Source organism: Triticum aestivum, chromosome 4B (genome assembly GCF_018294505.1).
Source record: "Triticum aestivum cultivar Chinese Spring chromosome 4B, IWGSC CS RefSeq v2.1, whole genome shotgun sequence".
Taxonomy (NCBI): domain Eukaryota; kingdom Viridiplantae; phylum Streptophyta; class Magnoliopsida; order Poales; family Poaceae; genus Triticum; species Triticum aestivum.
In genome coordinates this window covers 22,441,939-22,456,183 of record NC_057804.1, presented here as the reverse complement: position 1 = coordinate 22,456,183, position 14,245 = coordinate 22,441,939, and the positions used below count along the sequence as shown (strand labels likewise).

At 43.5% G+C, this 14,245-nt stretch overlaps 2 protein-coding genes across 3 annotated transcripts; one reads left to right on the top strand and one right to left on the bottom strand.

The window, feature by feature from the left end:
- The first annotated feature begins 1,304 nt into the window (after positions 1-1,304).
- LOC123090678 (serine/threonine protein phosphatase 2A 57 kDa regulatory subunit B' beta isoform) lies at positions 1,305-8,171 on the top strand. 2 transcript variants are annotated; one of them, XM_044512003.1, is made up of 3 exons: positions 1,305-2,686; positions 6,990-7,316; positions 7,525-8,171. In XM_044512003.1, the coding sequence occupies exons 1-2, from the start codon at positions 1,463-1,465 to the stop codon at positions 7,314-7,316; spliced, it is 1,551 nt and encodes a 516-aa protein (XP_044367938.1). In that variant the 5' UTR covers positions 1,305-1,462; the 3' UTR covers positions 7,525-8,171. The 2 variants fall into 2 exon arrangements, with proteins under 2 accessions (XP_044367938.1, XP_044367937.1); XM_044512002.1 differs by having other exon boundaries at positions 1,306-2,686; positions 7,676-8,171.
- Positions 8,172-9,198: 1,027 nt separating this feature from the next.
- Positions 9,199-13,524, bottom strand: LOC123090680 (target of rapamycin complex subunit LST8). The gene is made up of 11 exons (XM_044512006.1): positions 13,236-13,524; positions 12,099-12,219; positions 11,788-11,889; positions 11,598-11,710; positions 11,066-11,135; positions 10,609-10,686; positions 10,404-10,520; positions 10,229-10,323; positions 9,909-9,988; positions 9,662-9,721; positions 9,199-9,580 (listed from the first exon to the last, which is right to left on the bottom strand). Exons 2-11 carry the CDS (start codon positions 12,204-12,206, stop codon positions 9,453-9,455), a joined length of 951 nt encoding a protein of 316 aa, XP_044367941.1. The 5' UTR covers positions 12,207-12,219; positions 13,236-13,524; the 3' UTR covers positions 9,199-9,452.
- Between the last annotated feature and the right edge of the window lie 721 nt (positions 13,525-14,245).

Genomic DNA, 14,245 nt, shown 5'->3' with positions numbered 1-14,245 from the left:
TGGGGGCGCATTCACGTGCTGCAACCATAGCATATCACGAGCAACCGATCAAAAAAATATATCTAAACCCGTAGGAATAAGAAAAAAAAACATGCATGATTGCGATGTAGTATACTCTAACCTACTGAATCTTTTGGTTCCTGCTTGGTTTTCTGTTAATTATTTGGTAACTCTTTTCCTCTCCAGAATAACTGCAAACACCATATAAATAATAACTGCTTTTCCATGATTACCATTTAAACAATAATAACTGTAAACACCATATATACATTTTACGAAAAAAACGGAGATGTTATTTTTATGGTCAAAAGATCAAATCCCCCGTGTTAGATGAAACGTAAAGATGTTTCTTTAAACAATTAAAGCAATATTTTATTGAATGAAGACGGCGAAAAGTTGTAAGAGAATGGGAAATATTTTTAAGAAAAAAGGGGAAAGAGAAACGACTACAATAGCTAGCGAACGTTCGCTCGGAGGGTTTTTAACGTGAACGTTTACGATGACAAGTTTAGTTGCATGGGATGGCAGTTTCTTCAGAAACGCATGGCAAATTCTAAAAAAGAAGAGAATTTTTGTGGCAAAAGCCAAACGTGAACTGCCGTCTCCCACCACGTACAAGTTGTCACACAAAAACGTTCGCTTGCCGTCCCCTCCCAGCAGTCATTCGACAGTTATCTCCACTCCTATAAAAATCTGAATTGGTGATAATGGTGTGCCTTCCATCTTTCATCAATAGCCGTCGGATCTAGATCTGACGCATACAAAGCAAACTGTTGCAGTTTTGCAAATAGATGCCCACATTTTTTTTCTTCATATTTACAAACAACTCCTTGTCTCTCCCAATCAGCCTTGTCTCTGCCCCACCACATCCAGAAGGCCATGGAACAATCTAATGTTCCGTGCAATGCACATGCATCTTACTAGTCAGTACAAAGAGAAAAGGGCGGAAGGAAAACAACGTTACTTTTTCTTAGGGAAAACAATGTTACTATTATTGGCTTGTACATAATTTTCTTTTACATTTTTTGAACAGTTGGAGTAAAGAGGGGGTTGAATTGAAAGAAGTGAAACTGCCACTTATCTTGCAAGTAAAGTAAATAATAAGTAGTATTTTTGTAATATCTTCCTCAAATAAATCCCTCTCTAGGAAATACAAAAAGAAGTAAAAGAAAAAAAAACATGCCCCCCTTCCTGCCTGTCTTCCTCCCCCCTTTGATCCTCCCTCCCTCCTCTCTCTCCCCCCCCAAATCACCACCCAATTCGCCATGGCGCCTCCCTCCCCGCTCCTCCGCGCGCCGCCCCTCTCCGGCTGACCCCCCTCCCCCACCCCACCCCACCCACCCCCCTCCGCCGAATCCCCCGACGCCAAGGGCGAGGGCGACGCAGGCCCGGCGAAAGGGGATTGATTGATTGATCGACCGATCCGCCCGCCCGCCCGCCGCCGATCTCCCAATCCGGCGCCATGTTCAACAAGATCATCAAGCGCGGGGCGCGCAAGGGCGCGCGCGGCCACGACGCGGCGGCGGCCGAGCCCCGAGGCGCGGCCCCGTCCTCCTCCTCCGGCGGGGCGGCGCCCGTCACCGTCAACCACGCCTCCCGCGCCTCCGCCTCGCCCGTGCCGCCCTCGCCCACCTCGCCGCACGCCGCCGCCGCCGCCGCCTCCCCCGCCCCGGCCGCCGCGCAGCAGCCGCCGCTCCTCGAGCCGCTCCCGCTCCTCCGCGACGTGCCCGCCGGCGAACGCCCCGGGCTGCTCCTCCGCAAGCTGCGCCTCGTCGCCGCGCTCTTCGACTTCTCCGACTCCCTCAAGCATCCGCGCGAGAAGGAGGCCAAGCGGCAGGCGCTGCTCGAGCTCGTCGACTACGTGCAGGCCCCCGCCCCCGCCGCCAACGCCAACGCGCCCGCACGCCTCCCCGACGCCGTCCAGGAGGCCCTCGTCGCCGCCATCTCCGCCAACATATTCCGGCCCCTGCCCCCCGCGCTGTACGAGTCCGCCGCCAACATCGACCCCAATGCCACCCCGGACGACGAGGAGGAGCCCTACCTCGACCCCGCCTGGCCGCACATCCAGCTCGTCTACGAGCTCCTGCTCCGCTACGTCGTGTCCCCGGACACCGACACCAAGGTCGCCAAGCGCTACGTCGACCATGCCTTCGTGCTCCGCCTCCTCGACCATTTCGACTCCGAGGACCCCCGCGAGCGCGAGTACCTCAAGACCGTGCTCCACCGCATCTATGGCAAGTTCATGGTTCACCGCCCGTTCATCCGCAAGGCCATCAATAATGTGTTCTACCGCTTCATCTTTGAGACCGAGCGCCACAACGGCATTGGCGAGCTCCTTGAGATTCTCGGCAGCATAATTAATGGCTTTGCCCTGCCTATGAAGGAGGAGCACAAGCTGTTCCTCAGCCGCGCGCTCATCCCGCTGCACAAGCCCAAGTCCGTCGGAATCTACCACCAGCAGCTGTCCTATTGCATTGTCCAGTTTGTCGAGAAGGACTACAAACTTGCCGATGCGGTCATCAGGGGTCTCCTCAAGTACTGGCCACTCATAAATTGCCAGAAGGAGGTGCTGTTTTTGGGGGAGCTCGAGGAAGTGCTCGAGGCCACACAGCCTGCTGAGTTCCAGCGGTGCATGGTGCCGCTGTTTAAACAGATAGGGCGCTGCCTTAACAGTGCCCATTTCCAGGTATGCTTTTTTTCATTATGTTTGATCATTTTGTATCTGCTTGCTGTTATATTTCTTCGGGGTGCTCCCATGAATATGGTTACGTAGGCAAATCTGCTCCCATGTATTTCTTGATACGCCTTTGTGAGGAAATGGGACACATACATTTGGAAATGTATGGATAAGCCACTCAGTGTAGGTGCTAGGGAAAAACCGTTATTTTGTGTGTGTACGTCATCTGTCTGTTTGTGAAATAAACTAGTTTTTAGTTCGTAACGTACGGTATCATCCATTTAATCGGACACATACATTTGGAATGTATGGATAAGGCACTTAATGTGGTGCTAGGAAAAGCCGTTATTTTGTGTGTGTGCGTCATCTGTCTGTTTGCGAAATAAACTAATCTTTACTTTGTAACGTAGAGTTTCATCCAGTTAGATATGGAAAGGCTATCTTCTTCCTACGCGCATGTTCTTTGTGCCAAGGATGAACCAGAACTATTTTGGTGGTGTGTGCAAACAAGTTCTTTCGTCAGCGTGGTTTTTTCTTGGCCTGTTTTGTATAAGATGAACAAGCAATCCATGACTACAGCACAAAACAAATTTGACAATGAGTATTTGTGAACAAATTAGCATTTGTATGATTAAAAGGCCATTGCCAGTGTTTGTGAAAAATTATTAAAATGTGAATAACAACCTACATGCCCAAAAGCTGCCAGCCTATCACTTGTTTTGTTCCTGATTTGCCTTTGATTGTCTTCCCTACCTTTGGTTTCTTAGTAAACCATCAACCACCATCATTCGACGACCACTTTCATGCCTATATCACAAGTGGAAGTTAGGAATCTTGTTCAGATTTTATAAAAATCTATATATACTCTTAAGTGTGTGGAAGCTAGCCATCCATGTGCCAGAACCATGAGTTGGTTACGAGATCTTATGGGTTTCAGCTCTAGCCTACCCCAACTTGTTTGGGACTAAAGGCTTTTAGTTATATACTCTTAAGTCTTGTAGTGAATACCGAATAGTGTTTGTTACTTTGTTAGTCAAAGTTCTAGTATTGCAATACTGCACTCAGTATTGTGTACTAGGTATTTGTGTTACTGTGTGAAAGAATCCTATTCTGCAATTAGATAGGATGTCTTATTTATCAATCCTCTATATTTTTTTTTTAGTGTCTGATCCACACGTTTCAACAGCCTTTTGTTCTTGCTATATTTATCAATTTCCCTAGTCGTATTGTCTGTATATTTTGGCACTTGCTGCATCATTTGATATTATAAAATGGTAGATCCACCTTCGGTTAGCTTGAGTTTAGTAGAGATGACTGTGGGCTGTTAGCATGAGGTTGTGTATGGATTGACATGAACGATGCATATAACTAAACATAAAAGAGGTCGACTTTCAATTATTTTACCAGTCCACTATGTGAGGCAGATGTGCACAGTATTGCGTTACGTCGTAGATCAAGCTACACTTGGTCTTTCTTTTGCTGCCTAGTTTCATTGTTTGTCTTGGCCATTAGATTATGAATACATTTGTATTGTACATTTATTGATAACCTGTCTTCAGGATTGCAGTGTTTATCCAGGTTAATCAGAACAAACCCTCCTATATCCAAATATAGGATAAAGTAAGACCGGTTTGAATGTAAATCTGCACCATCTAGCTTATCCCGACCAGTTTGTTGGTGAAATTTGCGGGTTAATTGGATCTGTGCCGATTTTATGGATGAGCGGGAAGTGTGGATGTGGATAGAGAACAATTACTTTTTCATATTTGGATTTCGTAAAAGTCCATGTGAGGGCTTGTCATTAATGTAACGTGCCTTGTAGTACTTTGTTACATTTTTACAAGTTGACCTGCTCTGCGAGACTTAACTTGTACGCACCTATAAACTGTTGCTTTTTTATTGGTAATTAGCCTGCACATATTATTCAAGGGCGAATTACTTATAAGAAGTTAAGAACAACTATAAGGCATGCAAGCCATCTTGTATTTTTCTATTGCTAGGCATCTGCTTGCACCATGTAAGTGAATCATTGAAAAGCTCAGCTAGCAGAATACCCCCCCCACCCCCCCCCCCCCCCCCCCCACACACACACAAACAAAAATGAGAGGATACAAGTTTCAGTTTTACCATCTTTTAACAAGAACCATCCACAAACAATTTAACTTCCCTATCAGTCAATTATATCCATTTTAGACTATTGTTCTACTCCAAACTGAGCTCTGCATCATGAGTCTACTATTTGCAACGATGGTGATGAGCATATCTTAAGGATTAGTTCAATCTTGCATATTTTTACCAGTGGATTTAACGGTCAAGAACCTAATTATTAGGTCTTATGGTAGAGTGAGATTTGCATGCTGATTTCCAGTTCATTTTCTAATGATTGTACGAGTATGGGCATTTTCTTTTATGTTCAGTAATTTTCACCAGAATGCAATGTTAATGGGGTTTTGACGGAGACTTAGTGGGTCAAACTTCAAACTTTTCTCATGTTGGAACTAGTCTGGAATTGGTTTGAACCCAAACACTTTCCTCTCCAAGCGTTGGCTAACTACTAGATACACTAGATTTGGCTAATACATATAGTTTCTTAATTGTGAAATTCCTCATCATTTTATTTTTCAACCCAATGTATTGGACGCCTTGTAGCAGGTTTTTCAAAAAAAATAAAATTTGACTGATAGGGAAGTTAAATTGTGTTCATGGTCCCATTGCCAGGACCCCTTGAGCCGCCAAATTGGAATGCAGTTGCTCCTTTGCCGCTTTGTATGCTTTCATGTCACTGTACTATGTCTTTTTCATTCCGTAACCTATTTGCATTCATCACCCTTGTTTGGCACTACTTATGTATTTTCGGTCTGCATATGCAAATATATTTTTCTACTTATGAGCATTGTTTGTGGATGTGTGACCATACTAGTTTAATACCGAATCCATTTCTCTTGGAGTTCTTTTAATTGGAGGAGAGTAAGAAAGCCCATCAAGAAGCTTTATTGTTAATCTATAGATATTAGGAGTGCCTGTCACCAGGCCAAAGAAATATATTAGATGTATCATATGTCCGCTTCCTGATAACTGCACATATAAGCGGGTTTCTTTGCTACATTTAATCAGTATGTTTTGGGCTTTGACCTATTTGATGATACAGTTATTTGTACTTTATAACATGCTTTCCGATTGCCCTTTCTCCTGTAAGAAGAGATCCTGGTTAGGTGTCAGCAGTTCATGTGCACGAGATAATTAAAACCCTGGTAGCAATTACTCACACCTTCCTTTCCCTGACAAAAGAAAGTCGTGCCACATTGCAATTTTGCCGAAGAAGTGGCAGTGGTACATTTCCAAATCTGCTGTCTTTGATGGCATTTCGAGCAATATTGATCTGATAAGTTTCATTGGATGATTATATGTGTAAAAGAAAGTTGCTCAGAGCAAGCTATTTGTTCTGTCGATCTGTCAGTTGTGCTCATCAGATCCCTATATCCTGGGATGTCGGACTAAGGCATGTCAAATACTCCCTCCGTCTGGGTTTATTGGGCCCGTGAGCAAGCTAGCTGCGTCCGTTTTTCTCCCCACTAGACATGTGCATCTGATTTCCCTCGCCCCCCTCGGCTGAACTTGCGCCTGATTGGTTGACGTTTCGGCATGCAACCAGCTGCATGCATAATCACGGCCTAATATGGCTAGCGCTGGAGGAGTATGATGATTGGCTGCATGCACAAGCGGAGCGGGCAACCGGCTGCTGGCATGCTCCATAATAACTGTGAGCTAATGTGATTGGTTGTTGGTGCTCGGAAATCACGGGTTGTCAGCTTTAATATTCTGCCTTGGTCTTTGAGTTTTGGCTAACGGGCCCAATAAACCCGGACTTAGGGAGTAGTTAGTGCTAGTGGTATTACCTGCTGCTATACATGTTATAATGGTATAGCTACCCCTTCCAAATAGAGAACTAGCTGCTCCCTACCGTTTCATCATACTGTTAGTCTGTTTCATGCTACTCTAGTTCACACCATGACATTATCTATTTGTTTGCAGTTTCTTGCTGGTTTTGCTTAAGAACCACGTTTGATTACACAACCTTTGTACTCCCTCCGTTCCTAAATATTTGTCTTTCTAGAGATTTCAACAAGTGACTACATACGGAGCAAAATGAGTGAATCTACACTCTAAAATATGTCTATATACAGGTGGTAGTCCATTTGAAATCTCTAAAAAGACAAATATTTAGGAACAGAGGGAGTATATTCTGTGATGCATGGCCACTTCATTTATCTGATATTTTGCTTAATCGTTAATGTTTATTTATTTTTGGCAGGTTGCTGAGCGGGCTTTGTTCTTATGGAACAATGATCACATCGTAAGCTTGATTGCCCAAAATCGTGGTGTTATATTTCCAATAATATTTGAAGCACTTGAGAGGAACATACAGAGCCACTGGAATCAAGCTGTTCATGGCCTGACCGCAAATGTGCGCAAGATGTTTTTGGACATGGATAGTGATCTATTTGATGAGTGCCACCAGCAGTACGTTGAGAAAGAAGAAAAAGCCAAAGAATTGGAGGAGCAACGGGAATCGGCATGGAGACAATTGGAAGCTGTTGCTGCCAAGGCTGCTGGGGATGACATGGTTTTGGTCAAATAGGTAATATATTCATCCCGCTTTCATTTCTTCGTTAGTGGTTGCGTCACTAAGCTAAAGCTATTGTTTTAGTCTTGTAAGTTAAACCTGTATCACTGCTGGTTATGTATGTTCTCCGTTATGATTTTCCCTTTTGTTTTTAAGCATTTCTATGAGATGCATTACCACCTTCTGTACTGCTGAGTCTTTGTTTTTAATTTGGTCATGGCAGTCCACAAAAAGATGGAATATGTTTGTGTATCGGACTTCCAATTGTTTATGGACACTATTTACATTAGTAATTTCAAGCAAACCTTATGATGCGTACCAGCATCCATATAAGTAGACAAACATCGTTTCAGAAGACGTTTATGCTTGCTCAGATGGTCGGTGCGCGCACAATCTCGCAAGCATCCACGCGCACCCGTCAACTCACCACCAATGTCGGTTGCGGTGCCGGTGCTGGTGCTGGTGCTGGTGCGTTCATCTTATCTTTGATGGCTTGGATTGGAATTTCAAGGTCAGTGTTCCTTGGGTGAAAGCTCCCAGTGGTCGCTAGGTCGAAACATGATGGTGGTAGCAGTGGCCAATTCTTCCTATCTATGCGCAACGAGGTCCTGCGATGGCACCACCACAGTCTTGTTGCTTTGTTCAACTCCTTTCTCCCTTCTGTTATGATTATGAATGAATAATCGGACCTTTGTATTAATCCTTCATTGTTTGCCCTAGTTGGCTACCCACAATTGGGCTAGTGCAAGTAGAAAACCAGTGAGCTAGATGTAATTTCTCTTTTCTTTTTTCTTGTTCTGGGACATTTCAATTCATCATGTTGTATGAGTAACGTCGAGAACGGAGATAAAAAAAACCCGCTTTAATTTAGTGTTGTGGTTGATGCTGATACCATAGTAATAAAATGGCTCACTGTAGGAGTTGTTGTAATCAGCTGCAGATGTTGTAGGTTTTGGTGGAAGCAGTGCCTCTCCCTCCCCCTCGCAAGCTGGATCAAATGACAGTTAGCGCGGTAGAGCGGTGATCCGGCTCCCGAGCTCATCTGCTCCTGCCATGAACTATAAAATCAGAAGAAAAAAATACTAGAAAAATTCAGAAAATCTGATTTTTTTTTTGGTTACATGGAAGATATTTCAGTGCGTGAGATCCGTGCCAATACAAATTTGAGGTCTGTGAAATAGTTAACTCAAACCGATTTACTTTTTTGTCCTGAGAGCTACTCAGATGTCCGAACGCGCTGAAAACTGGCATGGTCTCACGCACTAAAACATCTTCCATGCAAAAAAAAAGTTTTTTTTTTAAAATTTGCCTTTTCTTTCGGTACTGTTCATCGGGTGTAGATGATCTCGGACTCAGAAATGGATACTGTTAGTGCGGGCGTTGTTTATCTCTGGAATAACTGTATCCAAATGCACCATCTCTCGCACTAAGGCCTAGTTCTTTTAGCGGCTTTTAACTGACCCCAAGCGAATAAGGGGATCGGTTTCTAAAATAAGCTAGGGAGAGGCCACTCTGGCAAAGCATCCTATGATGATTCTCAAAAAAGAAACATTCTTATGAAACTCAGTCTGATTATGTTTGGGATGGAGAACCCCCCAATTCTAGCCGTCTGATTCTCAAAAAAGAAACATTCTTACTACTAAAAGATGTAACTCTTTTGGCTGAGAAATAAAATACCAAAAGGCTTTCCCTTAAAAGAAACTAGAGAGAAGGCGGCTTATGACATAAACCAAAAAACTGAGCCTGAATAGTGGCTGCCTTGCTCCATCAAGTCATGCTCTCATCTTCATCTTATAACCATTTGGCCGTCGAACCAAAGAAGAATATAGCAAAGAACCAGAGGAAAAACAGTCGACGTCGAACACATTTCCAGCTCGCATTTACCAAGCGGAACCAATGGCGGCGGGAACATATTATTTCGGTTGTGCACAAATAAATATCCACCAAAGTAAGCAACCATACAATTCACCTGTGCGCAGCCCCCAAAGGCTGCACTGCATATACATTGTTACATGGATCTACAGCAAATCAAATCTTAAAACCGTCTGTCTTCGAGCTGCCACGGCGCTGAAAATCTAGCAGAGCGCCCTGCTGCGTTGTTCGAACCGACAGAGATATGTACAGAACCATGCCGCGTCGCGGTGGTGTTGCTTATGATGGTGCCGATTCAGCCCCGTCATGGAGGGCGCAGCAGACGGTTGCTTTGTGGTGCCCCTGGTACACCCTGATGGCCTCTCCGGTCGACATTGTCCAGAGTCTTGCCGTCGTATCAGACGAAGCTGCAAAACGGCAAAAGATTTGCCCGGTTTTAAATCGTGAATAGCCAGGAGAGCAGCACCATGTGAGCGGTTAGCGCGTACCTGTTATCAGATAAGCTCCGTCTACCGAGAAAACGCAGTCCCAGACCCAGCGCTGGTGACCTGGAGAGTCGAAAACCCCGCATAGTTTCAGTGTACCGATTAAAATTCTACTCCCTCCGTAAACTAATATAAGAGCGTTTAGATCACTAAAGTAGTGATCTAAACGCTCTTATATTAGTTTACAGAGGGAGTACAACTTTTAGTTCTAACTGATAAATTTAGAATTAGAAAGGAGCCCAGAAATTACCGACTAAAGTTTTTTCCAACTTGAAGCCATCCACGTTCCAAATCTTTACAGTGTGGTCAGATGATGCAGTTGCAAGATACCTATAAACAAACCCAGGTGGTACATTGTTTTAGTATACGAAGATGAATCCTTTTTTGAGATGAAAAAAGTGCAAATGGAGCTTACGAGCTTTGAAAGGTGAATGCTACCGACTAAAAAGATTTTCATGTGCACCAATGCAGTTTGGCAAATGAATGAATGGGAACTAGAAAGCAGTGTGCAAAAGAAGACATTTAGAAGAGTCAGGAAAGCGAAAATTGGTCATTTTGATCATCATATACCTGTTAGGGTCACAAAATTCAGGTGAAAGCAGGCACTTCAGAATGTAGCCATCATGGGCTTGCAGCTTATGGAGGGGCTCAAAGCTGGTGATTGTCTAAACAAGTGGTCTCATCAGCTTGAAAAAAAATGCAGAAATCATAGTGTACAATGGCATGTAGGTCTGCAGACTCAAACCTGAGTACCCTTAAGCAAGCGCCAAACGTAACATGTCCCACGGTTATTTGCAGCAACAACCATACTCCCATCCCACATGACTGTCAGAGATCTTATAGCTGTATCGACCTCTGGCACCTGAATAAATGGAACAAAACATCAAGCGTGTTCTTGCATCTCACTTTAATTATACACTTGTACCTACAATCTGAAATATGCAACTTACCAACTCGCAGCTGCATGAATTAGCTGCCAAATCCCACACACGTATGTTTCCGTTCTGGTCGCCAGATATTAGTTCTTTCTGGAACATTGGGGAGATAATGTGGAAGTAAATGATATAGAATGAACAAAATACCAGGACAAATGTGGCAAATAAGACAACCCTTGCCAGTTTGTAGCAAAAACTATCAAGACCTATGATACCAAATTAATATCATTAGATATACAACGCAATATACTTTCATAATTATACTATATCTATTTTAAGATTGTAGTTGTTGATGGTTCTTCCTACAAATTTGGTCAAACTATGCATCATTTGACTTCACACAAAAAAATACAAGCCTTCTTTTCAGATAGTATTAGCTAGTCAACAAGCTTATGATCAAATGCAATATTCAGTGCTATGCTTGGATAATGAAAACCGAAATTGGTTAAGACCTGCCGGAACATATTCTAACCTGATTTGGGTGTAGGACCACGGTGTTGACAGCTGCGCGACTTTCATATTCTCGTTGACAAGTGGCAGTCCTAAAACCATACATGCACACGAATAAAGATTCAGATCAACAGAACATACATCATGGACAGGAAAATCATTAACAAAAAGTCAAAAACACAGGATATTACTATAATGGTGAGTATCTAGTTAAAGTTTCACCTTCAAGACCACTATTCCTTCGCACAGAAAAACACTCTTGAGTATCAGTGAACTCTCACATGGGCCATTCGACAAGATTTGGATAGAGCAGATTTATAGAGAAATAAATTGGTAGGATTTTCTAAACAGGTTACATTCAATTGAGTGATTGACACTTAATCCCGTTTGATGTAGTTTACCCAAACCACATCGAATCGAGCATAACAGGACCTATAGATGGGTTTGCTTTGGATTCTCTGTCTTGATTAAAATAATTATTTGAGAACAGCAGGTGAAGCCGTGAAGGAAAAAAAAGCTGTAGCCAAGCAACATAATAAGATGAGAAACCTCACCGTAAATCCCAAATTCTCACAGTGCCATCCTCAGAACCTGAGTACATCCAGTTGCCATCACAATGGAACCCCACAGCCATCACATTACTAGTATGCGAATCATAGCTAATTACCTGTTAGGATATTGAGTAAATAAGGAACGGAAACATGTTGGTCCAGATTGGTTGCTTTTAGAGAACATGTAACATACCGGTTGTGGGCTATTTGAGTTAACATCAAAAAGGCGGATATGGGAATTGCCAGCAGCAGCTAGGAATCGCTTGTCCGGGGTTATCTCAAGGCGATTGACTTGCTGCAAAAGATAGGTTGTCAACAGGCACACGGTGCATATGATTGCAAGTATGTAACTATGTCTTGAAGCGAAGCCTATGCATTGGTCTATAATATTTTGTAGTCCTGTAAGACTGTTTGAACAGAATTATGGAAGGGTATGGTCCATCCACCTTATGTACATCATTACTTTGTCATAAGGATAATGAAGAACCCAGAGCCAACACTCACCGAGTCTGGATACTGAATAGTGCGGTAACAGCGACCACTCTTGGCTTCCCAAAATCTGATTGTGTGATCATAACTTGCAGTTGCAAGAATGACAGAGGGTTGAGCCATTCACACACCCGCCCTGCAGATACATAAAACACACTCTCAAAAGGAAACCAGAAAGTGGCCAAACAGCAAAGGAGAGTTGAAGACATTGAGATGACATAATGTAACCAAGAAATTTGTCCCACCCATATAGGATCATCGACAGTCTTATCAGTACATGAGTTTGGGTCAAAGTACACACGGAAACTTATCAAACTAGCTTAATAGATAGAGCCTGAATGGTGCCAACAGATAGAAGAGATCTGTTTGGCGCCTCGGTTGTTTGATGTTCAGCTTTTAAAACCTCCCTGAGACTGAAACGGTGCATTAGCTACTTTAAAATTTCTTCACTGGAAGGAGGTCCGCATTGTTTTAGGGGCTGCCCACTTGTAATCTAGGCAAGCACGACACAAAGTTCATCATATCATTTACCAGAGCCACAGGAAGCAAGTCAGGAACACTACTCACACAGGGGCGAAAACAAATTACTTAGAAGTTTTGCAGCGCAAAAAGAATGTTGCACGGTGGTAAGTTCTCCAGCCTCCAGGTGTGAGGCTACAAACCAGGGTTCAATTCAAACCCTGGTTCTCACAAAATGGAAAAAAAGCCCTAATTTTTTCTAGGATGTTAAAACAGGGTGGTCCACCTAAAGAAATTCTACAACAAACATGACATGCCAACTTTCTAATTAATTTACCAGTAGCACATCGAAACAGATCAATATGGCCTTACAGACATACTAAAATTCTCAAATTGCAGAAGAGAAGCCTACATAATACATTCCTTGAGAAGTTCAAAGAAGAATATGCGGCATTGTTAATTTGTTAAGAGAGGCAAACAATCAGACAAATCATTATTATGTCACTGATCATGTGTTCATGTATGCACTGGATAGCAAAATCTAATGTGTATGCGTTCACAGGACAGTGTGTTCTTGTACTGATTGTTTAGTCAACGCAATAGACTTAGGCGACTTACTCTTCCACCTGATTGATGCAACGGACAGCAAAGATCAAACCCTAAATCAGAAACTGGGGGGAATGGGAAGCTCACCTCACGTCCTCAAATCGGGCTAAAGGCTGGCCGCCGGGCAGGGCTGGGCTGCCGGCTTGCTGCCAGCCGAGTGCCGGAGTCGGCGGAGAGCGGAGGGGCGGCGGGCGCCGACTTTGCAGGGGCGCCAGAGGGGCCCGGTGGCGCTGAGCGCCGGTCGGGCGTGCGGGGCGGGGCGGGGCGGAGAGGCAGGCGGCGACGGGCGACGGCGTCCGGCGAGCCGGCGAGATCGGGAGCCGAGCGGCCGAGGTCGGGGACGACGAGCAGGGGCTCTCTCAGTGTCGCTGCGTGCGTTGTTTGTTGGGCTAGGTTGAAGCCGGCTGAGCTGGGCCATTGTTTGTTGGGCCTGCTTTTTCGCTGGGACGGGACGAGTGGGCCGGTCTAAAATCCTCCGGGTGGGACGCGACACGCGAGCACCCTGTGCTATAGGGCCGGCCCTTTTAGGTTTCCTCCAAACCCAATTTGGGAAGGTTGGAAGGTTTATGTTTTTCCTTTTCTTTATTCTTGTTCTACATCCTTTTTCAATTCGTAGACAATTTTTGCTCATCGAATTCAAACTTTTTTCATCAATTTCAAAAAATGTCCATTGAATACAAAAAATGTTAATCGAATAGAAAGAAAGTTCATCAACATAAAAAAATCTTCATAAAATTGAAAATTGTGTTCATAAATACAAAAAATATTCATTAAATTTTAAAAATGTTCATCAAATTAAAATTTGTTCGTAAAATCTAAAGATGTTCATTAAAAATAAAAAATGTCCCTTTTATGAAAGCATGAACATTTTTAAATGTGGAAAAAAATCTTCAAAATTAATTTTTAAAAATCCCAAATAATACATGATTCGTAATTTTAGCTACTTGTGCCTCCCCTCAAAGTGCGTATATTCATTGGGCCCCAATAAATACCGAATGTTCAGATGTGAAGTATGCCATCCTGAACATTTTTTCATGGCAACTTTAGTTGACGAGAGGTGACAACTTTAGTTGTTAAAACGTGGCAACTTTGCCCCA

Excerpts from the sequence above, each read along its gene's own strand:
- LOC123090678 (XM_044512003.1), top strand. The coding sequence starts at position 1,463 with ATGTTCAACAAGATCATCAAGCGCGGGGCGCGCAAGGGCGCGCGCGGC. Across the intron at positions 2,687-6,989 it reads TTAACAGTGCCCATTTCCAG|GTTGCTGAGCGGGCTTTGTT; the intron begins GTATGCTTTTTT and ends TATTTTTGGCAG.
- LOC123090680 (XM_044512006.1), bottom strand. The coding sequence starts at position 12,206 with ATGGCTCAACCCTCTGTCATTCTTGCAACTGCAAGTTATGATCACACA. Across the intron at positions 11,711-11,787 it reads ACTCAAATAGCCCACAACCG|GTAATTAGCTATGATTCGCA; the intron begins GTATGTTACATG and ends ATATCCTAACAG. Across the intron at positions 9,989-10,228 it reads GAATTTTGTGACCCTAACAG|GTATCTTGCAACTGCATCAT; the intron begins GTATATGATGAT and ends GTTTGTTTATAG.